This window comes from Porites lutea, chromosome 3, assembly GCF_958299795.1.
Source record: "Porites lutea chromosome 3, jaPorLute2.1, whole genome shotgun sequence".
NCBI classification, from domain to species: Eukaryota; Metazoa; Cnidaria; class Anthozoa; order Scleractinia; family Poritidae; genus Porites; species Porites lutea.
In genome coordinates, this window is record NC_133203.1 from 30,167,268 (window position 1) to 30,191,270 (window position 24,003).

The 24,003-nt window shown below is 39.2% G+C and overlaps 1 protein-coding gene across 2 annotated transcripts; it reads left to right on the forward strand.

Moving 5' to 3' along the window:
• The first annotated feature begins 947 nt into the window (after positions 1–947).
• Positions 948–22,280, forward strand: LOC140929592 (uncharacterized). 2 transcript variants are annotated; one of them, XM_073379342.1, is made up of 4 exons: positions 975–1,083; positions 13,162–13,212; positions 20,643–21,252; positions 21,800–22,280. In XM_073379342.1, exons 3-4 carry the CDS (start codon positions 20,643–20,645, stop codon positions 22,258–22,260), a joined length of 1,071 nt encoding a protein of 356 aa, XP_073235443.1. In that variant the 5' UTR covers positions 975–1,083; positions 13,162–13,212; the 3' UTR covers positions 22,261–22,280. The 2 variants fall into 2 exon arrangements, 1 of the variants encoding a protein (XP_073235443.1); XR_012164747.1 differs by lacking the exons at positions 13,162–13,212; positions 20,643–21,252; positions 21,800–22,280 and adding exons at positions 2,019–2,284; positions 3,551–4,766 and having other exon boundaries at positions 948–1,083.
• The last annotated feature ends 1,723 nt before the right edge of the window (positions 22,281–24,003 follow it).

Consider the following 24,003-nt stretch of genomic DNA (forward strand, 5'->3'; position numbering starts at 1 on the left):
TTGGTTCGAAAAGGTTCTTCGTTTTGCGATAGAGGACGTTTGAGTTTCTAGGCTTTTGCGTGACGCGGCAATCAACTGGCGGCCGGGAAGGCTCTTATGTGGGTATCAATTTTGGGAGATTTTGCTATCTAAACATTCCTTGTCTCAGAATAAATATCACTTTAATCCTTTGTGAGTTTTTCAAGCGATGAATTCAGGCACTAGTAGGAAAACTCAAAAACAGATTTTGATTGCGTGACAGTGAAAACCCCCAATACTATTAAAAAGGGTCATGAGCGCTGCGAGTTTGCAACTCGCTAGGATACAGGTGCGGTCCACGCACTGCGCGCGCTTCGCGCGCGACGAGATTATAAACACACTTCGCGAGGAATAATTCTCAACTGGTCAGTAGGACTTTGAAATACTCCACAAAATGTTTTAATTTCCTTGCGTATGCATCTTTTCAACATATCCAAGTTAACATCGCACAGACCTAGGGACTGCGACGAATACCTGAACTCAATCCTTTTATTGAAGACATCTTCTTCATTAACAGATTTACCTTCGTCCAATTCAGTCCCGACTTGTCGAAGGCTAAGTCATCTATATCAGCCAAAACTTCTTCTCGAACTTTTGCCGTCAAAAGATTACTAGTACTACAAGCGGCTATTTTTAAATGGCAGCTTTTGTTTGTCAGTGATGTTATTTTTTTTAATTGTATACGGCTAGTTTTTTTGTCCTCCTTGTAGTTTCTTTCCTATTCTATGCGTATTTGTGAACTGAAAACACTGATCGTAGGCTGTCATGTCCCAGAGACATGATTATGGAAATATGCCAAAAATTGCACCACAAGAACCCTTTGTGTTTCCTTAATAGACCTGACGACATATCCAAATATAGGGCTCGGGAATGCCCCGATGGACTTCTGGATGCATAGCTACGATGCGACGCAATGAACAGTTTACTGCGAACTGGATGAGGTGTCCACAGCCAATTTGAGACTCAAATACATAGTTTTCAACGCCTTGTCCAAGATACTAATAAAGAAATAACGTCCTGCTTCCTGGTTTGGCCGACTCTGTTGTTAAGTCAAGATGGATTCAGGTTAGTTCACCGCTGTTTTTTTGTCTTTAAACTATTACGTTGTACATGTACAAATAACGATGTCAAACTATTTAGTAGAGGACTCAGGGTTGTCCTAAATTAGCCAGGCGCAGGAGAAGGGGGAGGTACCCTATGAATATTAGGGTGGAAGTGTGATACTGGACCTTTTTACCTTTGGCGTTTGCCAGACCGTGTTCAACTGCAATTTTACCTTCATACCGAAAATCCCTATCGTATCCCAGACTAGACATAAATTTTTCGTACCACTCATTTATTTCCCATAATCATGGCCTATTCTGAACCAAACTCCTCTGATTTCTATATTCGATCCCATACTAAACGGCGTGGAAACCCACCTTTAACAACGACAATTCCAAATAGTGTTATAGAGGCTCATATCTGTATTCTCGGTTTTCACATGACGTCACCAAAAATTCAAACTAAGAAACTATCGGTTTTTCTTAGTTTCTGAGTTTCATGAGGTATTACAGCACCTAAACACCTTTACTTAAACAAAGTTTTGGTTCGAAAGGGTTCTTCGTTTTGCGATAGAGGATGTTTGAATTTCTAGGCTTTTGCGTGACGCGGCATTCAGCTCGCGGCCGGGAAGGCTCTTATGTGGGTTAAAAACATTACTAATTTTGGGAGATTTTGCTATCTAATCATTCCTTGTCTCAGAATAAATATCACTTTAATCCTTTATGAGTTTTTCAAGCAATGAATTCACGCATTAGTAGGAAAACTCAAAAAAAGATGTTTCTGTTGGTTTCCGGCGGCCATATTTGTGCCGCTCAAATGGAGACAGACAGGGCTTCTCCATAGAAAGCTTTATAAATTTGGGTAAAACGTTTTTCCGAATATCTCGCATATGAAATATCGCCCAGACCTGATTCTTGGCGAGGCCTTTTGCATATTTATCTTCTTTTATTTCCTAGATTCTGGACGTTCTGTATTGAATGGTTTGCTATTTTATTTTTGTTTGCGTGACTGTGAGAACCGAGAATAAATGTCAGTGCCTCCCCCGGCTCTAGCCATTTACAAGCTTCAACGATTGCGCAGCAAGCCTGTTCACAATAAAACTCAACCAAGAAGAACTTATGGCCGAGTGGGAGATTATTCATGGCACCATGAGGGAATTGGTCCAGTTTTCTGAGCGCAGGAAAGGCAATAGCTGTGATCACACTACAGACTTTTTACCTAGGTAAACACGACTTGTTGACAGTTTACTTAGGGAAACTTGATTTTTTAAGTGTGGCCCATTTTTCCCCAGGTAACTTACCTCGGGAAAATTTTATCGTCTGGGTCTTGGATATGTATCGAAAACAATACAGTTTCCCTTGACAGCTACCCCAAAGCAATAGCTAGGGACAAATAAAATACCGAGGTTGCTAGCCAATAGACGCTCATCGGCGAAGGTCTTGATGACAAAACCGGACATAGATCACGCTATGAAAGAAATTTTGGGGGCACGAGTCGTCTACGTCTTCGCCTTTCTTCACTTTGCACGTTGAATTAGCGTAAGAAATAACAGCGAGATAAAAGAAAAAAACATCGCTTTGATCAGCTAGATCCCTGCGCATTTTGCCGTCTTGAATTTACGCTCCAAAAAAATTCAACTGGCGTGAAAACTTTGGGAGCCGATATCAGTATTGTGACCTTACCAGAATTTTTACCTAGGTAAAACAAAACCCGAGATGAATTTACCTAGGCAGATTTTTGTTGAATTTGCCCTAGGTAAATCGGTTTTACCTAGGTAAAAGTCTGTAGTGTGACCACAGCTAATGTCCTGAGTTAAATTCCGTTATCCCCAAGGGATTCCTCAATTCATGCATGCCTTCAGGTGTCGATAATGAAGGTTAAGACGTGCCCTACTGCTCTCCACAATTTTATCGAATTTAATGCTTGAGAAAAACCAGTTAACTGTAAATCAACCTGGATCCCATCTGTTTATCTTCCTTTCATACATTGCTTGAGACTTCAATTGAAAGATTACTATGGTTTTGCTACGCTCTGCCGTATTCTGAAAGTGAAACTACTGTGACCCACTGGAATGTGCGTTAACTGTAGGGTCGTGGCTCACTGATTTATTTAATTATTTATTGATTTCGCTTTGATCAGAAAACTAGCTGCAAACAGTTAACAAATCAAAGAATATACCGAAGAAAGATAATGAGTAGAATAGCTGTAGTACTGACACGGGAAACACCACTTACAGATAGTCAGTAACTTAAAGAACATATCATGCAGAAGGATAATTAATTAATGGGATTACACAAACATTGTGAAATTTCTTTATCTGGGAGTCTGCCAAAAACCTCCGCAGATCAGAAACTACGAGCCTTCAGGGACCGACTGGAAAATGAAATGTTACCGAACTAATGCAAATATCTGAATTAATTGATGGACCCGTAAATTGTATTGATTTATTACTGAGAAAGCTAAACGGATTTTCTTTTTCTCTGAAAAGGCCAAAGGCACTAAGAACTTGATGATTTCAATAGCCAACGAGTGTACCAGAATTCAGCCTTAAAAAGCGATAGTAAACTTATATCCCTTCTACCGATATGGATCGATATGATGACGTCTTAAATCACAACGAATGTACAGTGACTTCGGATGGAAGGGCAAATACGCTGAATGCCAGAGGCCTTCACGCTCACCAGCGCGAGAGGCGTTCGGAGCGAAGTGCCGCCTTTGGCGATATAAAAAGAAATTTAGTAAACGAAGTTGGAGATATCAAGTGATCCGACAGTTGAGTTGGGTGAGGAGGCAGAATGGCCTGTCTTAGCTTATCTTGAAAGGGAGAAGTTTAGAAGTTTTGATATCTTCGTGACAGGAACATCTACTCCAAGATTGTTTGTTTTGCTATTAGCAACGTTCCGAATGTCTCATTGCCGATATGGCAAAATGTTATGAATGAAGATCTCGGGGCATTAAAACTCGCGTTCGAAACTTCACCCTACCACACGAAAGAGCACACGAAACAAACGAAAGATTCTAACAGGTATTTTGTTGAAAATAACAGAAAAAGGAGAACTAAGTCAAACTTTATTCTCCAAACTTATCAGTGCTTGGAGCCCTCAATCCCATAAACAAGTGAGAAACCCACAATTATGAGCCTGATTTGTCACCTACGATATAATGGGTAATCAAAAGGGAATAATTTCACATGCGAGAGTCCAAGGTTTTGACAAATAGCAAGTGAAATTTGACTTTGGACAAAACGCACGTGAAATTATTCTCTAATTTCACTACTAACCACTCGATCAGGCGGTGTGCTTGATTAAACGTACGTAACAGGTCAATCGTGTTTGTCTGATATTTTTAACAGATCGTTTTCATTGTCACTCAATAAACACAGCGAAAAAAAAAAATTGGAAGCCATCCAGCGGAAGGAAATGAAATGTTACAGAAGACGGATATGTAAACCATTTGTTCAAGTGTCAGGTCTATGTCGCCCACAGTTTCCGAGTTATTTGCCGAAACATTTTACACACTATTATAGAACTTTGACGCCGTATTTGTGTACAGTTTTGGTACACAAATATGGCCGCCGGAAATCAACAAAAACATCTGAAGTTCACTTTTTCTATAAAAGCTCTTTCTTTACACTCGAGAGCCAGCATACGTGCGCATAAACACATCCTCTAGTACTTAAAACGGTTAAACCGGTGAAAATGAAGAGAAGAGACTTTTTTTGTGTGTGTCACGCACTGTGGAAACTCGGAAGTTCAAATTGCTGTACATGTAGTTTCGAAATGAAACATGCTACGGCACTGGAAACTTGTACTAGGATTTAGTGTTTTTGTTTATCTCCAACCTTCTATGAATACTCGCTATTTTGACCGTTTAAAGGGACTGTGACACGCTTCTGTGCATATGCGGCATCTTGATTTTTGGTCTGGTGAACCTTTTTTCAAGATAAGCATTTGGTGAAAAAATCCTCTTTTATCGACCCTGAGACGCCCGAGAAAGCTATTATATCAGTATTCAAGAACTATTTGGTCCATGTTTGGAAGTTTTAAACGCCATATTTTGTATTTTAATTTAGTGCAGGCATTGTCGAGAAAATTCGAAGTCATTGAGGATAAGTGCACGAAGGCATATTATTTGTTGCCAGTGTTCCTACAAACCGATCAAATGTGGCGTTTAATGTGGTCATCTGGCTTTCAGTTCTGTCCATTAAGTTCTTCAGTCAACGATCTACCTTTTTCGGTTAGGTTTTAAACGTTAAATGTGTAAAGAAAGTTGAAAAGGGCTTCCACGATACAGCCGTGGACTAGAAATGGGACTCAGCGGCGAGTGAAGCTGATCTGCGACATGATTTCCGATTGTCTGCAACAATTCTCGAGTGCTTGGAATCAGAAGGAGAAACCCAGCAATCTTTTATTGTACAGGAAGTCGTGTGAGGTTTGAGGAAAGAATCCATCGAACATGAAAAGTTTAACAGGCATTCGATTTATGACTCCAAATCCGTAATTGTATACCAGAAAGCTACTAACAGGCCGCGCGATCTTTACCGATGTGGTTCACTCGGAATGTTCCTTGTATCTTTGCTGTATGAGCGTAAATGTTTAGAAATTAATCTTATAGCGGAGCTCCACGCGGGAGCCCCATAGCTAAGTAAATCTATCCATCCCAGAAAATTTGGTAATCACGTGACCGTACACCGACCGCCCGCCGACCGTCCGTCCGCACCACAGGAGAACCAATGTTTACTCTCAGACCTTCCATCTTGTTTGGCAGCCCAAGAGAAAACTAACTGCACATTAATGCTGTGACCAATTGACAGCTGTCAAAACAGGGCATCTGCTGACAAGTATCACCTGACCGTACCGCGGGCTCAAGTGTCGACCCATCGAGGTCGAGTATTTTTTGAAGTTATCCGCTGACAAATAACCAGTTTCAAATGATCGCAGGCTCAAGTTTATTTTTTCCAATGATTCACATCAAATATGCTGTGTTTATGTCACTATGGCTCCGCACTATTAGGATTTTGATTTCAAAGTGACCTCGGACGCGAAAATTCAGCCAGTTTTTTAAAAGTACGGGCGGGGAAGACCTTTTCTTAGCATGGTCACGCGTTGATCACGCTTTACGTCCAATTTTTATGCTCTGCGTTGGTCAAAATTTGACAGTTGAGTTCATGCGGAAAAGGTATGCAGCATCTTGAAAGTTGTTTACTTTGACAGCTGAAGCTGACAGAGTTTTGTGTCAACTTGTGATGTTTTTAACTGTCTTTTTCCTCTGGGTGTACAAAATGAAATACAGCTGCTATCTAGAGTCTTCTGTTATTCATGGGTGGTTTGTTTACTGGGTTTTTGTTTGAGAAATACGTTCCTTGTCAAAATTCGGTAACTCAATTTCGCATGGCATCGTTTTCGTTTCTCACCTTGCGTAATGCGTAAGAGGGTTTAAAAGTCTCAAGCAACTGTGGCCTTCCTCATGATACCTTTCAGGAACTGAATCTCGATTGGCAAGCCTGAGTAATTATTTTATTTCATGCTTGTTTTGGTTACAGTTTTTGTTACTCTGTATTTGTTATATCACAGGTAGCCCAAGCTCGAAATATGAACATCGGTGAGCATCGCCATTATTGCGTAACATTCAATATAAGGATTTGTATGGGAAAAAAACCTATCGTTTCTGTAACCTACGAAAATGAAAGGATTTCAATAAAAAACAGCTTACCTTACTTAAAATGTGTGTTACGTCTCCCCTGTGTGGTCCACGGGCCGATTTATGGCCGATTTATGGGTTTTTATGTAAACGGTTTTCTCTCTCTATAAAGACTCTATAAAGGTTATAGAGAGAGAAAACCGTTTACTTAAAAACTCATAAAACGGCCATAAATCGCCCCTGGACCACACAGGAGAGACGTAACACACATTTTAAGTAAGGTAAACTGTTTTTATTGAAATCCTTTCATTTTGGTAGGTTACAGAAACGATAGGTTTTTTCCCATACAAATCCTTATACATTTGTATTGAATGTTACGCAACAATGCCGATGCTCGCCGATGCTCATATTTCGAGCTTGGGCTACCTGTGGTTATATCTAACTTCATGAAGTCGAGCAGAGTTCACGCTGACAGTTTATGCGGCGAGTTTATGCACGTTTGTAGGATTTGAGTCAATGATCTGACCTAGTATCAGGTTTGATATAAACTTACAGAACTTTAAAAAGCCTTCAGGTACATTTGCTCACCGCAAATAGAAAGAAAACGTTCCGAAGAATATTTAGTTATGAATTTGGCTGTAGAAAGAAAACTTTTGAGCGATTTTCTTGCTTCGAGGAGTTCACCTTCGAAAACAGTAAACACCGCGCCGGGAAGCCGGCTTAAAACATAAACTTAAGCTTTACGCTTTAAGACTCAGGGTTTTTAGAGACACTTAAATACTTGTCTTCGTGAATGAAAATTGTTGTCTATGTAAATGTTTCAACGAATTATATTTATTTTATTGATTTTTAGTAGTCTCTCTTGCAATTTTAATCGCTTGTCCGTGCCGTTTGTTTTCATCGTTCATGAACATCGCTTGCAGGAGTACTCAAAAATGTCGCTCGTATCAAACGCTTTATAAGATTACACATGGCTATAACTGAAACCATTAAATAACAAATAATAATAATAATAAATTCGTTATTATGTTGAAGTGTAACTCTATTAAAGTTCATTTAAACACTCGACCACACTGACAGCTTGCACTGAAATGAGAACCGGCTGGCCGTGTGGGTGATTTTGGAAATTTTTTGAACGGTTTCGCTTAAAGCCAACGATTGATCGTCCTGAATATTGACTGAGTGCAATTTGTCTTGAGAAATTGTGAAATACCGCATTCTGTGCGAGGTCTGTATGACAAATAGCACTGTTTCACCTCAAATGTGATGTACAAAAATTATAAAAGGTTGGTTTAAATACTCCCAGATTTGCTGGCAAGAATTTGTAAAGTAATCCTGTCGAACGCAAAAAAGTTCGGCCTGATTTGTTTTCCAAGAATTTGTTTTTGAGGCCTAATCTTTTGTGATCTTGAATGTGATCGAAGATGTTTGCTATTTTTTGGGTGTACATATAAGGTTATCAATTCACTCTAAAATAACTTAGCCTTTCCCTCAAAAGTCACATGAATGTGCTCTTAATTTGTGGATGAAAAAGTTATAGTTTGATTTTAGTAGACTACGAGGTAGTCCCCCATTTTCCTCAGGAATAGTAAAGCGAGCGAAACGCGAGCGCGCGTGAAAATATCCCCACGCGAGAAAAGGTGACACGCGGCTCTCTTCCCGCCGCGCGTCGCCTTTTCTCGCGTGGGGTGATTTTCACGCGCGCTCGCGTTTCATTCGCTCTACTATCCCTGAGGAAAAATGGGGGACTACTTGTAGTCTAGATTTTAATTGCAACTTTATTAATTGGAGCTTCGCTTTTAGCCCTGGCTAAATCCATATATTAAAAATAAATTGTTGCCTGAATGTTCCGTTTATTATCTTGTTTCTTTATGTGTTGAAATCGATGCTTATTTTATTAAAGTGCGCATTTAGCTGGCATTTTGAGCAAAATGTTTGCCTAATTCGATACTGGATGTTTTGGTCACCGGTCAGGCGCAATTTTCAGGTATTTCCAAGTTTATATAGGGCAAACAGTGACCAGCAAGGTTTGTTTACAAATCATGTTTGTTTGGGGATCGGACTGGTTGGCTAGTGTGGGTAGGTATAAAAACACGTAGGTAAATGTTTTTTTCAAAGCAGGACAGGGTTGTTAATCTTATTCTTATTGGCTGCAACATATATCTGAGGAATACTAGAGAATAAATATGAATTATGGGGATATATAAAACGCAATAAAAGCGTCCGGAAGTCTCCCGCTTCGTGAACAACGAATTTTGAATTATGTAAATTTTCTTGCGTGCATGTTACTTGCTTCCTATTGGTTTAAAAACAATTAACTACTGTCACAGCACACACATGCGCACTATCGTGACACAGTCCCTTTAATAGATAATGTTCAGAATCTGGAAAATGAAAGGAGGTTAATGTGCAAAGACAAGATTCAGGTCAGGGCAATATTACATATACGAGATATCCGGAGAAATGTTTTACCCAAATTGACAGAGATTTCTATGGAGACGCCATACTGGTGCCAATCCGGATAAAGGCATCAGCATAGCGGCCGGAAACTAACAGAAACATATGTCACCGAGTTTTGCCACCATAGCGTGAATTTATCTCTCGAGCCCGAGAACTTATGAACACTAAAAGTAATACTTTTTCTGATACTTGAACTGTTCACATCGCAAAATTCCTTGAAATAAGTCACTTTTGTAACCTACATGACAGTTTTTTTCGGCCGTCTCGTAAATGCCGCTTCACGCAAAAGCTTAGAAACTGCAGGCTACAGAAAATTCAAACTTACTCTATCACAAAACCAAGAACCCTTTTGAGGTGAAATTTTGTATGAATACTAGTTTTTAGGTGCTCTAATGATTCAAAAAGTAAAGTCTTAGTAGGATCGATAGTTTTGTAGTTTGAATTTTAGGACGTTTAGTGACGTCAAGTGAAAACCAACAAGACCCAGGGAAAATGCTACAGGTTCTTAAGTACTGCCGTAACGCAAATGATTTCTGGCCGCCCAGATCCTCAGACCGCAAAATGGCACCAAAATGAACCGCAAATGATCCTCGACAGCAAACGATCCCCACTGTCGACGGCAAAATGATCCCGAGAGGAAAATCGGAATGCCTTCAGATCATCGTGTCAAGTTTATTATCAACAAAAATAATTAACTGAACAGATTTTGCTTTACAAATAAACGCAAAATATAAAATAGAAGGAACTGAAAAAATACATGTAAAACTTTTGCAATTAATGAGACAAAAAATAAATGCAATTATTTTTTTTCTCAGTTTGCGAGCGGGCGGGATTTTCCAAATCCTGCAAAATGATTGGTTCCGGGAGCGTGCAGTTTTTTTACGATCTTGCCCGCTAACCCGGGTTGAATCATTGTGGAAGCTTCATTCACAAGTTTATTTGTTGTTGGTCAATGAGCAAAAACCGTGATTTGTAAAACTTTTCTTTTAAAATTGCGCTATTATTAGCAATAGCCAGAAAAAAAAAAAATGGAATCTTCTTATTAAGACAAGAATCAAGCAAATCAGCCAGGAATCTTTAGGGGAATTCACCCTCATAGTTGCATCATGGGCAATCAGGGTAAGATGGCGGGAAATTAGAAGATTTGTATTAGAAATCAAAGCCCGCTATTTCTTCCTGAATTCATATATTTGATGCTTTCTCTTTGAAAAGAGTAACTTACGAGTTCAAAGAAACAATACACTAAATCTGGAGTGCAAAGAACTCCGTGATCAGTTTTTAGAAAACCTTGATTTTCCGATAGACTTTCTTTAATTCGACACTATCAAAATTACAGAAAATGTATGAAAAAAATTGAGATTTACTAAAAAATGATCACGGACGTCTTTAAACGCCAGATTTAGTGTATTACTTCTTTGAACTCTTAAGTTACACTTTTTAAAGAGAAATCATCAAATATGTGCATTCAGGAAGAAATAGCGGGCTTTGAATTCTACTACAAATCTTCTAATTTCTCGGCATCTTGCCCTGATTACCCATGATGCAACTACGAGCGTGAACTCCTCTATTGCTAAAGTAAACTACGGGCGGCTCCTAGTGAAGCGGCGCTTCGCTAGCTTGAACCTACGACGTAAGTAAACTCAGATCTTGCTTTTATGCAATGTTTATTCGACATTCTGTTCTGTTTGTAGTTTGTTTTCCATTGTTGCTGTCTAAATCTAGATTTTACCATTTTTCATTAAATTTTGCCTTGCTAGTTTTCTACTTTTCAAAAGTTTGTTGCCCATAATTGCATTTCGCTTTCAATCTTGTATAAATAACACAAACAACTTTTCCAGTAGTCGGTTATCGTCGTCGTTTTTCTATTTCTTCGTCTACCGTATTTATTCGAATAAATCCTAAAGGCAGAAAAAGTTAAGCGCCCAGCTTCGAATAAGCGTCCACCCCACCCCACTCCCTCCCACAAAAACTTCAATAAGATATAATAAGAGACCCTCCCGAAGACGGAGTTTTCTTCAGGGTAGTATTGTACAGAAACCTTTCTTTGTTACATCTTTCTTACCCACACCGCCTTCGTTTATTCCAATTTAATTCAAAACCTAAAGATTCGTATGTGTACTTAGCTCTATTAAAAAGTCTCTATGCAGTTTTGATTTCGCTCGATTGAACTAATTATTCACCTGAAGACAATATTTAGGCTTATTATGATTTTTTTTCCATCAATTTTGCCGATTTTTTTATCCTTGAAGTTATGAATATATAAAAATCATATATATGAGAACTGCAGGATCATGTATCATATATCAAATCATATATATGATTTTCATATATTCGTAACTCCATCATCGTCCTTTCACAGGTTTATAACTAACCAATTCAACGACCTGCTCCCAGTTGGCTTGTTGGCTCAAGTGGAAGAGCGCTGCACCTGTATCGCAGAGGTTCGAATTCTGTACAAGCCTGAACTTTTCAGGCTTTCTTTTCGCAACCGCCAAAAATTGCGTTAATAACTGCGATGATCTTCTTTTACCTAATTTTTTTTTATCCTTGTTTCATACAAAAACAGATCATAATTTGCCGATTAAGACACATAAACCTTTCTTTGTCCCGAAGAAAGCTTAATTGGGAAAATAATTTTAAGTTTCATTATGAAAATCATTTTGTAAAGTTTTGAGTTTAGTTTTGGTTTTGCAATCGATCGCGCGCTTCATCAACAAGAACGCGCACTTGGAAGGCTAAATTAAAAAATTTCCTGAAAACTTTAACACCCGCAGGCTCAGTAGGAAAAAATAAAAATGTTATTCACCGGCCTAAGTCAGTCCGTATTGGGAGAAGCAGTGCCCTCGGTCTGATGGCACCGTCAGTTTCTCCCAATACGGACCTCCCGACCGTTGAATAACAGATATTTACTGGTTAATATTTGGGTAAACTGAATAAGACTTCAAGACGCTGCAGTAAATAAGATAAAACGTTTTTAATCAGGATTTTCTCAAATTCAATCTATAGGTAGCCTGGCCGCAGACCGTCTAAATCCCTGATATACTGCTTGAGTTCTCTACTATAGGTCTTGAGTGACAAGGCCGGCTGCAATGCATGTTAATTATCTATAGGATACTGTCGATCAACTTGACAAGATAATATTTTTTTTGGATATCGAGAACTGAAACCGAAATTCAGGCCCCGTCCTCACGTATCCGGATATTTTTGAATCCGCAACGTTTTCTTTCCGGATACGGCTATCGTCCACACGTATCCGGTGTATCCGGCAGACAAATCACAACGTTTTGTATCCGCGTATACGTGTGGACGGGCAAATTCGATTTGAATCCGGAAAGAAAACGTTGCGGATTCGAAAATATCCGGATACGCGTAGATGGGACCTCAGTCCTGCGGATAGACCGCTCTTAGGCCCCGTCCACACGTATCCGGATATTTTCGAATCTGCAACGTTTTCTTCCTGGATTCAAATCGAATTTTCAATTGCCCGCCCACACGTATCTGCGTATTCGTCTGCCGGATACACCGGATACGTGTGGACGATAGCCGTATCCGGAAAGAAAACGTTGCGGATTCAAAAGTATCCGGATACGTGTGGACGGCGCCTTAAAAGATTAAGAATTCTTTGTAGATATGCACACTAATTACCGATTACTCGTCCCTTCGATGAAAAAAAGAAACCGAATAAATCGCGGTATTCCTAATAAAAAAACTTGACCTGAATATAAAAGAATGCGTGGGACGCTAGAATTCTACAAAATATAGATTTCCGAGAGAGATGAACAACGTTAAAAATTTACCTCATCATCTGCCATTCGGTAACAATTATCATTTTGCCTCAGTAAAAGAGCATTTCAACCAATAACCAAGGTCAATTTTGAGACTTCTGGGTTTTCACAGGGAGCAATATTTGATTGTTAGTATGTAACTTCCTGTAGTTGATAAATAAGCTTGTATAAATGCTTATTAGTTAATTAATAAATTTGTTTTTGCACGTTTAAGACATGTAAAGACGATCATCAAAGCTGTGACATTCAGACTACGAGAACCAAGGTAAGAAAATCTCTTGTTGTCATGTCATAAATATAGCAGCAGATAAAGTACTCTTTTATACAAAAATACAAAAACGCTATACCAGATTTGCTAACACATAACGCGATGGAATGGTGAGGCTAACGACACAAAGAAAAATGTGGACTTGCTGGATAAAAGTTTGGGCTGGATGAACTGCGAAGTTAAAAATTGCTGAGCTGTATTCGGCCAAAGACGCCCTATATACGAAACGGCCATACGCTGAATCTTTCAGCCGCTGAGAAAACACAAAGTTTTTTGGTCTTAAAGAGATGGAAGCGATCGAGTGCTGAACTGGGCCAAGAGTCGGTTGACACATACAGTCAAACCTGTATTAAGCGGCACTGTATTAAGCGGTGAGTTTTCAAAGTCCCGAAAATTACTTCCCTTGATGTACTGTAATTTCGACCTCTATTAAGTGGTCGCGGTCACCATTTCCCAAGGGAACTTTTCTATTGTCTTGACCTGTACGTATTAAACGGTCACAAGGTGTCAATAGGGAGTTTAAGCAAATCGCTACGGCGACCTCTACTACGGCGGTCGTGGATGCGGTGTCCTGGGGAGAGTACGTCTCGTAGCTCGCCAAATTTCAAGCTCGCTTCTTGCTCACTTGCTTCAGCTATAACTTATCAACAACAGAATTCAATGGTGGTCAAGTAAGAAAACGGCCAATTTAAAAATTTCGTTTGCCAAGAAGAGTATTGATAGTAAAGATTGTCAGAGGGTGATTCGTACACAAAACAGGAAACTACAGATGAAGAGCTGCTAGTGATGTTTCTTCTTGTGTACCGTATTTAACAACAAATCAACAAATTCAGCGTTTTAGATATTCTATTCTTGTTTAAGCAACCTTCAGTGATATTTAGCTTTATTGCTAACAGTCGTGCTTACGGTTTTCGTCTAGCCTTCCTTTGTACTGGCGGATTTTCTGCGGCCATGGCGCGGCGGAACTCATGGCACGCTCGCTTGAGGATCGAAATCTCAAACTGACAAAACGCAAGGAAAACGAATTCACTGGAAAACCAGTAACCTCGAATACTTTCTTGATAAAGTGAAAAACAATCTATGATAGCTTTTAGAACCAGTGATCGTAAAAAATAGGAGAAGAGTCTACTTTTATACTCACGTAATAGCGACTACGCCAGAAGACAGCTCTTCACGTCGTAGGATTTGGCGCTACGGCGAAAGGTCATTTCCAAGCATGCGCACTGCGTCATTTCGGGGCTTTTTTACTTCCGGCCGCCGTAGTAGAGGTCGCCGTAGCGATTTGCTTAAACTCCCTAATGACTTGTTCCAACAGTTTCAAATACTGTAACACACGAGGTGCAACAATTGATTTCCTTGTTTATGTTCGCAAATCATTAAAACGCCAGAAATGAATGTTTCCATTTGAGGTCAAACGTCTGATCTGATCAGCGCTGGAGATCGAATTCTTTGAACTGTATTTCTTGCAACCTGTATTAGGCAGTCACCCTGTATTAAGCGGTGACTTAGCCTTTCCGCGAAGGTGACCGCTTAACACAGGTTCGACTGTACACAGTTTTATTATCAGAGTTTATGAAAAACACTCTTGAGTAAGCCAGTTGCGGACAAAGTAAGACCAACAATTGCCTGCTTTCTACGCTAACGGGATCGTGAAATAATTTAAAGAGCCTCATTCAAATGTGCCAATTACAGCGGTTTCGCCCGGGCGACTATATACACGTAACTATATGCATACATGGTCTATATCATCATCTTCGAGAGAAGACGCAACGGTGACATCATGGCTTCAGTAAACGAGCTCGTCAAACTCCTTCCCTCACCGTTTCCCCTTCCTTGTCTCTTCACTAGCGTTCGCCCCATCTTTTGCCTCTTGCTTTTGTTCTATCTTATCTAATTTCAAGGTCGATGCTGTAGCTTGGCAGTCGGTAAGTATCTTCGGTTGTTTGCATGGAGATTTAGGTCGCCTCGCGTCGGCCAGCTTATTCTTCAGTCGCCCTTTCATTTCGAGGTCAATATTTTGCTTTTATTTCTTGCTTCTGCACGTATTTATTTCGCATACTTACAGTATAATTTGTCTTTGGTGTTCTTACCGCTTCTGATATTTCAGTCTTTAATGCAAGGGGAGTCTACTTTCCCTAATCAAACGAAACCGAACAAAATTTCAATCAAACTTAATCGTTCGATTGAATGCGATTGATTTCGGCAACCGAATAAAATCGAACACGCAATTTTTTGTGAGTTCGATTATCAGACAGGTGAACATAATCGAACTGAACCGTTCGATTTTGTTCAATAAGAGAGCAAATTGGCCAACTCATAGTGTTAATCTCGCTGAGAGAGACTGGTACTTGAAGTGAATACTTTAACCATCAATTTCTAGGGTACTTCTTAACAAAACGGCAAATTATTATATATATTTTTTATTTGGTAACGTGTGATTATCAAACGACTGCAACCTCTCCGCAGTGAATTCATATGTATGTTGTTCTCTGCGCATTTTTATCACATTTTTTTAAATATGAAAAAGCCCTACCTAACGTAACCCTTGTCAGAACTTGCGAACAAAAATGTAGTTCAAATAAACATAACTTTTCACATCTTTGTCTAAAATAATTCTCTTATTGGTCCTCAGAGTCCTGGATTGCACTGTACTCAATGTCCAGGTATATGGCTGTATTTTGGATTTGGGATCACTTCGTTGAACAATAATAAGCGATTTTCCCATGCAAAACCAGTCAAGAAAATATATCATGTTCAAATTGTTTAATCAAAACTTCGGAAATTGAACGTTCGAGTGTGTTCGATCGGCCATATTTTTTGTGTGAGCTCGATTTTGTTCGATCATTTTCGGCAATCGAAGTTTCTATTGAATTCGATTGATTTCGATTACCGAATGTTCGATTAGATAAGCCGGGTTAAGACTGCTATCTCTTCAGCTTCGTCTTTCGGCATCGTCCTAACAATTTTCTTTAACTTCCAGGTTATGGTCTCCTTTTACAGCTCTTAGTTTGCTTTGGATCCTGCGTGCCTTTGTTTTGCTGGCTTCAGTTTTTCTCTCAACTTATTTGGCTGCTCTCAAACGGGATAGCAATCAGGCCTTTAGTTCTTATACAATTGTACGTTGTTTCTTCCAGTCTGTCCGGTTTCATGCTTTTTGCATGCAGATTTAAGTTCTCGTTTCCATGTACTTATTTTGTATGGTTTTGTTCTTCCTGCTGCGTAAGTTTTTTTGCATGAAGTATTTCCGTAGCCTGCATCATTAGAATGCTGCTATTCCCCTTGGGTTTTGCAGGTACGTGTTGTTATTTTTATTATTTATAAATGCTGTTTTGCTCAAACACTTATATTTCACTGTACTTGTTTACAGTGTATTTTATGGCTCCACTGTATCAGATGTTCTTTTACGGCGATGTTTGTTTCCTGACTCTGTCAAGCGTGTGTTAGTAACAGGGGCGTAAATTTTGCTAAGTTTGTTTCTTCCTGGAATCGATCATCATGTATCTTGTGGCTCCGGTGCTGATGTTTTTTTACGGCAACGTTTTGTTTCGTGACTCTGTCGAGCTTGTGTTAGTAATAGGAACGTAAATTTCGCTAAAATTTGTTGCTCCCTGGACTTTGTTCATAATGCATGTTGTGGCTCCACAGCAAATGTTGTTTCAAGGCAATTCTTTGTTTCTTGACTCTGTCGAGCGTGTGTTAAGTAACAGGGACATAAATTTCGCTAAAATTAGGTCTAAACGTTTAGACCCGAGTCAAATTTAGAAGGATTTGTATGGAGTCATCAGAGCATAACTGGGCTAATACAGTGAAACCTGTATTAAGCGGACACCGTATTAAGCGGACACGCTCTATTAAGCGGACGCGGACACCTAAAAGGTACCAGAAATGGCCATTTCTATTGTTGTCAGCCTGTATTAAACGGACACTTGTAATTAAATTCCACCACCCAACATGCCAGACACCGGAAATGTGAAAGATTTTTCTCGAATTGCTACCCAAAAATTGTTCGATTTTTACATTAAAAAACGTGACTTGACGAACTTGATTAGTTTCACATTAGAGTATTGTTTTCTATTTCGTCTTGTTTGTATAGAGCTTGTTGCACTCATTTGATTTCTTCAAATTTGAGTTGCAATCCATGTTTATGGTACTATGATCAATTGGTCCACTTTAAAAAAGAAATTAATGCAAACGTATATCGTCATAGTCTCTGGGAGTATTCTAAACGTTTCCATTGTTCATTTCAATGGCATTTGACACCTTATATCACGTTATCTATCGAGACCTGTATTAGGCGGACACCCTGCATTAAGCGGACACTACAGCATTCCCCGAGGGTGTCCGTTTAATACAGGCGTCACTGTATCTCAGAGACAATTTGCCCCGAGATGCTAGTTTTTGGCAACTTGGCCTCTTGAATGTTGCTCTTTTCAGAATATCCTAACAAATCCCATAATTTCACAAATTAACATTTTACTCTTACTATATTTCATTTCTTACTATTGCTCGGCATTTACAGTTAATCAGTTCCACAACCCCACACCAAAGTGTACGCTCCATAGCGTCTTGTTCTTGATCTAGTTCAATTATTATTAATACACTAAAACTGCAATGTCCTTTACTTTTTGCAGTACATTATCATTACGACCTCTACTTTTTTTGCCTTCTTTTCACTTTTAAGCTTGTTCTTTGCTAGCCTTGGTCCCAAATTCAACCTGCCTTGGGATGATTGCAGTTTGTTGTTGAATCTAAGCAGCCACATGGTATTCAATTGCCTAGTGGGCACAGCTAGCTCTGAACCTTTGGTTACCTTTTGTTTTTGTTTTCTACTTCAAACATTTACCTCTGCACCAATTCATCATACTTTCCTCATTAAGACTGACGGAGGGGGGCTGTAATTTTTTCTTTTGCTCAAGAGAAGGGATGTCAAAAAAATTTGTATGATGTGTAGGGGATATGAAGAAATCTCGCCCCTTTAAAAAAGAATCCTGTGCCCCCCGCCCCCCCCTATACATAATGAATGCAGCCTAAGCTCATTTTTGAAAATGATGCCATCCGAAATCGGATTTCCGACGGACTTTAACAAGCGGCGCATTTCTCAACGAAAAACCCAATAAATAAACCAACCATGAATAACAGAAGAATCTTGATGACAGCTGTATTTCATTTTGTACATCCAGTTGAAAAGACAGTTCAAAATATCATAAGATGACACAAAACTCTGTCAGCTTCAGCTATCAGTAAATACGTTTCCAGATGCTGCATAAATTTTCCGCATGACCTCACCTGTCAAAGGTACCGGTGAGCGTGAGCATCGCGTGACCATGGTGAGGAAAGCCAAAAGCAACTGCCTTCCCTGCCTGTAAAGACTGGCTGAATTTTCGCGTCCGAAGTCAATTTGAAATAAAAAGTTTAAAAATGTGGCCCATAAACGCACCTTATTTCCTGTCGACCTCGTTCCCGCCATCTCCATTTTCTAAGGGAAAAAGTTCTGGGAAAGAGGTTAATTTCCCGTTGATTAAAAAAAATTGAAGTTGAACCTGCGACCGTTTGGAAACTAGTAACTAGTCAGCGGATAACTTTAAGAAAAAGACGCAAACTGATAAGTCGACAGTTGAGCCTCGAGACGGTCATGTGATACTGGTCAGCGGATGTATGTTTTGACAGCTGTCAATTAACCACAACATGGATGTGCAATACCAAGTTGCAGGCTCCCAAACTACAATCCTATACAAAAGTCCTTGGACAGTACTGCAATATGCATATTTTTCTGTCATTTCTCGGTTCCCTCTTAAAACAGTGCATCATTTTCAAAATTTTCTTGCACTTCTCCCTCCCCCCATCCTATACAAAGTTGAAACTCGGAAAAAATTCTGGATACACGCGTCCAACATTGTTTGTGGGGTGAGGGGAGGTGTTCGACCTGTTTGAATTGGAAAACGCCCCAGAAACGCAAAAGTGTCCCAAGACATTTGTCCATGATTGTAGCTATAAAGTGTAAGACTTAACATTGGTTTCTCTGTGGTGAGGACGGACGGTTTGGGTAGGCGGGCGTACGGTCACGTGACTACCAAATGTTCTTGAATGGATAGATTTTCTTAGCTATGGAGCTCCGCTTTTAGCAACGAAACGAAAAGCGATTTTTTTCAAGGGTGCAGAGGCGAAATGCCGATATCGCCTTCTCGCAAGAAACCTATGGCACACCTGAGATAGTTGACCAATAGTAACCTATTGGCTGGTCAGCCAACAGGACGCTGAAGATCTTGGAATAAATAATGTTAATAAACCAATCAAAATTCTAAGGATATTTTTCACCCATGATTAAAAAATGGCCTTGAGCTTGATTACGAAGGTATTATTAAATCAATCAAAGCAGTGTTATAACGCATATAAGTGGTGGATATTGCTTGCTTCTTTTGTTATAAAGTTTATTTAAAAATATAGACTGTGAGCAAGAAAATCCCATGTAGACTGCAATACATCAGCTCTCGCTTACATAAAAAGTGTTCCACTCTTGCGACGCCCGTACAACGGATTAGCAAATATAAGGTCAAGCTTTTTTTAACCTATCTTATGACCCTTATGACTAATGCGGGTTATTGTTAGTTTATTTCATGTTTCAACCACACTAGCTAAATGGAAAATATGTCTCAAAGTTACCAACCGTGGATAATCTATATGGGTAGTCTACATGATTTTGGGGGATTTTTCAAATCTGATTTATATTTCCCATTGGTCGACATTTGGTAAATAAATCCCTTCCGGCGGCTAGTATATCGGAGGATAACTCCGGCGGCTGAGAGATTGTCCAAAAAATAAACATTTCGCTTCGAGGGCAAATGTGATAATTTGAGGACAATCTCTCAGTAGTATTATCCTCCGATATACTACCCGCCGGAAGGAGTTTATTTGCTTATTAAAATCCACAGATTATTTTTCTTATCAATGACGGGCTTAGGCTACAAAAAACATTCTGACCAGGAGGTCTTCTAATCTCGTACATTACTTGTCACCGGCTGCCGGAAACAATCAATGAAGCCCCTTTTTTCTCTCAGTATCTTATTTCATTTGTTAGATTTACTAAGGTTATCGCGACTGTCGCGTGTGAATATTTCGCTAAAGTTTCTGTCGCTTTACTGTATAGCGCTGGCTGCATTTGCGAAGCTATGAGCAAAATGGCTAGATTTCTAATTACTCCTGGCAAGTGTTAAATCTACTTTAATTTAACGGGAAGATGCCGGCAAATATCGAGACGGATGGGCTGTATTGCCCGATACCCGCCCTCCGATTTGACACCACGTGACCCAAAATAGCCAATAAAATCGCGCGAAAATTAATCTGTGGATTATAATTACAGATATCGGCACTTTTTAACTTAAAAGTATTTAATATCTCATTTCTTTACTCTTTTCATGCGACTGTTAAAGATGATGGTCTCTGCTGAAGAGAAAAGATGGATTGTTGTGGGTGTTGCCATGAACAAAGTTGCTGCTCCTGTTTTGCGGGTTGCTGTCACAAATGGGATGGATACAAACTGTAGGGATCTGGACAGACACTGCCAAAGTTCAACACCACCGTCTAGCCTAAAAACATTAAGCTACGGTACCGTCAGAGTGAATCCAGTCATATTTAAGGACCTAAAATTTCAAAATATCAACAACAATAATCTTGTGCGTGGTACATGCAACTACAACTTCAACATTAATTCTTCCGTAGACTTAGCCAAGCTATATCTACCAGGTTATCTGGCTCAGTTTTCAGCCTTCGATGAGTCGTTGGACATGACTGCCCTCCTTCGCCTGTTGGGATTTAAGAACTACATGCCTTCCACTGTGTTCTCCCTCCACACTCAAGCGTGCGCTGATGATGTCCGGGAAAATGTCAGAAACAAATGGGGCCATGTTGATGTAACCGAGTGGACAGATGCCCTGTTCAATGATTGCTTTATCAAGCTGGAGAAATTGCTGAAGAGTCTGGGACTGACGGCTACAGTAGAGACGAAAGCATTGGAGCAACTTGCTGAGTGGCAAACACAAGGTAACAATTTTCAGCCGAAAAGTATAAAAATGTAAATACCAAAAGCCTTAATGACAAAAAAGTGAGAAAAAAAAACCTTTTTCTTGGCCGTTGTCAGTTTAATTAATGAAGTGGAGACCAGGGGTCGTACCTACAACGTGTTTAAATAAGCTTAAAAAATAAGGTCGAAAGCAGGACTCAATGTTGATGCAAAATCATGAGAAAATAAGTTATGGCTCAGTATAGGTTTGGATGGGAACCGTATGCGTCTGAAGAGTCAGCAGTATGTCCAGGGTTAGGGATGTCACTTATTGGGATAAAGTGGTCTAAACTAAGCGGCAAATTGTTTTTAAAAGGGATGCTCTGAGGAGAAATTTCAAGTCTACCCCGGTTCCTTCGCTCATAATCTTCAAAGGAAATATAATTATCTGTTGTTTTCAGTCTACAGTTTCGTTAGGTACTCAAGAAACAACAACAAAGAAGTGAATTTTTTGTCGTTATTGTTAGTGGTTTTTGCTAGATATCCACTTCGGCGAATTAACGCCTCCTAGTCTCTTGTTTCCTACAGGCTGTCAGTTAATCATGGAAAATTCCGTGGTGAAAGATGCACTCTATTTGTTACAAGATGAAGTGAGGGATCTCATCAATACTATGGAGTCCACTCTTAAAGATCAGGAAGCATGGCATAAGAAAATGTTGGATGAGTATCACGAACAACTGGATAAAGTGGAAGAGAAGCTACAAAAATATTCAGAAAATGGAAGTGAAGAGATAAAAAACGTTTTGAAAAGACTTTCGTCTTTCGAAGCTAACTTATCGATGCGACTTCAAGCGATAGAAGAAGGCCTTGCTGACACATATGGAAGAGTCGAACAACTGGAGCAGTATCAAGAACATTTAAATCGACGATGTGACAATGCTGACGACAAGGTGGAGAAAATCGAAGATGAATTAACAAAATTGAAAATAGGGGCCTCTAGTAAACTTGGTAAGCGAAGATTTGACATTCCTTGCCATTTATTGAGATGATATTTTTCACCCTTTTTCATAGCAGCTTTAGCATAGACCCAGCTATCTTTTCCCACATAATAATTTAAAAGCAAGCCACACGAATCTCCAATTAACAGAAAATAACCTGAATTAAGAAACTCTAACTTTGTAGTAGAACGTTTCATTTTTGCTTGGTGTGGTGTTTATGACGTATGTTTAGTATAGGCCCCAAGTGTCAAATCTGTTGATTGCAATGTTAAATATTAAAATAAGTGTAGTAAACGGATTATAAAAAAATTATAATATTATAAAATTACCAAGTGTTGATTTATCTTTGGTTACGTGAAAGCTGATATTAGTTTCCTACGCTCTTGAAACGATTATATTTTTTCAGAACAGTTAAAAAAAATAAGCCACTAACTCCGGCTCCCTGTGTCTTGCATCCAATTCTCCGATACACGGATGTATGCATAGACAAACCAGGCCCTATTTGAGTCCTTTGGAAAGGAAAAAAAAGTGAGAGGGGACGTGCATTGCTTGTACTCTAACAGAAGGGTCTCAATGGGGCGATAGCTTTAACGGTTGACGGTAATTTTTTCGGGTTTTTACAGCTGACGGTTAAATTTCAGAACTTCTGACGGTTGCTGGTTATTAAGTGGAAATTAAGTCTAAGTGTTAAGAAGATATTAACTTCTGTATCAATTAATAGTAACTGTTGGGCTTTGAAATTTGTTTTCACACATTATGTTATAAGTTGCAAGGTCTTTACAGCGAAGCTCTCGCTTTACGCTGACGTGGATAATACAAAAAAGAACAAGAGCCAGATATAAAAAACAAGCAAAAAAACAAACAAAAAACCAAAAGAGACGAATTTCGATAAAAGAACAATGGAAATTTTATTCCGTTGGTGAGAAAATGTAATGAGAAATGCTAGCGGCCAGTAAGTGAAAATGAGCGGCAGTGAAAAAAAAAAAAAAAGCGAACGGGAATATAAGCAGCCAAATTTTTGTTGAGCACATACGACACTGATTTCCTCCATAAAACGAGTAAAGAGATAGTTTAAAGTTGTAATCGAGCAACAACAACGGCAGAAAAATGTACAGAAAAGTGTGCTTCACGTGCAGAATTGTTTCTTTCTTCCTTTCTTTTTTTTTTTGGTTTATTAGACCAATTGTTTTCGTTGAAGGGCGCTTGGCTCTAAGCCCTGGCTAAATCTATATATTATGTCTAGAAAGAGAGTTTCTGAGAACACGGGAGCTGATTTTTCCAGTTTAGAGATTCTATGGGAGCCAAAATCTGCGAAGATAAGCTAAAACAGTAAGAGTTTAAATGTCTTGAACGTTTTGACGGTTCAATTAATCTGCCTTTATTTGCGGTTAACGGTAGAAAATAAACTTTTTTGATGATTGATGATTAAACTTCGGGGCGTTTGACGGCTGAAGGTTAACCCCATTGAGGCCCTCTAAAAGACACACCAACATGACACAACGCAAAGACAGGTGTCATTGGACACTCAAGCCCTACCATGACTTGGCGGTGAGTGCAGTGGTTCAAATGTGCTCTGCATTTTTCCTGTTCCAATATTTGAAATTATGTTCATCTTTAGTTTCATTGCTCGTTGATAATAAGCTGGGACTCCTATTTCTACTGTCTGACAAGATGTTTGTAGTTGATTGTGTAATTTAGTTATGCTTTCACTCTCTTATTTGAATCACACTCCGTTTTTAATAAGATTTATCAATGACACAAATTTATTCATAAAACACTTGAAAAATAACTGAA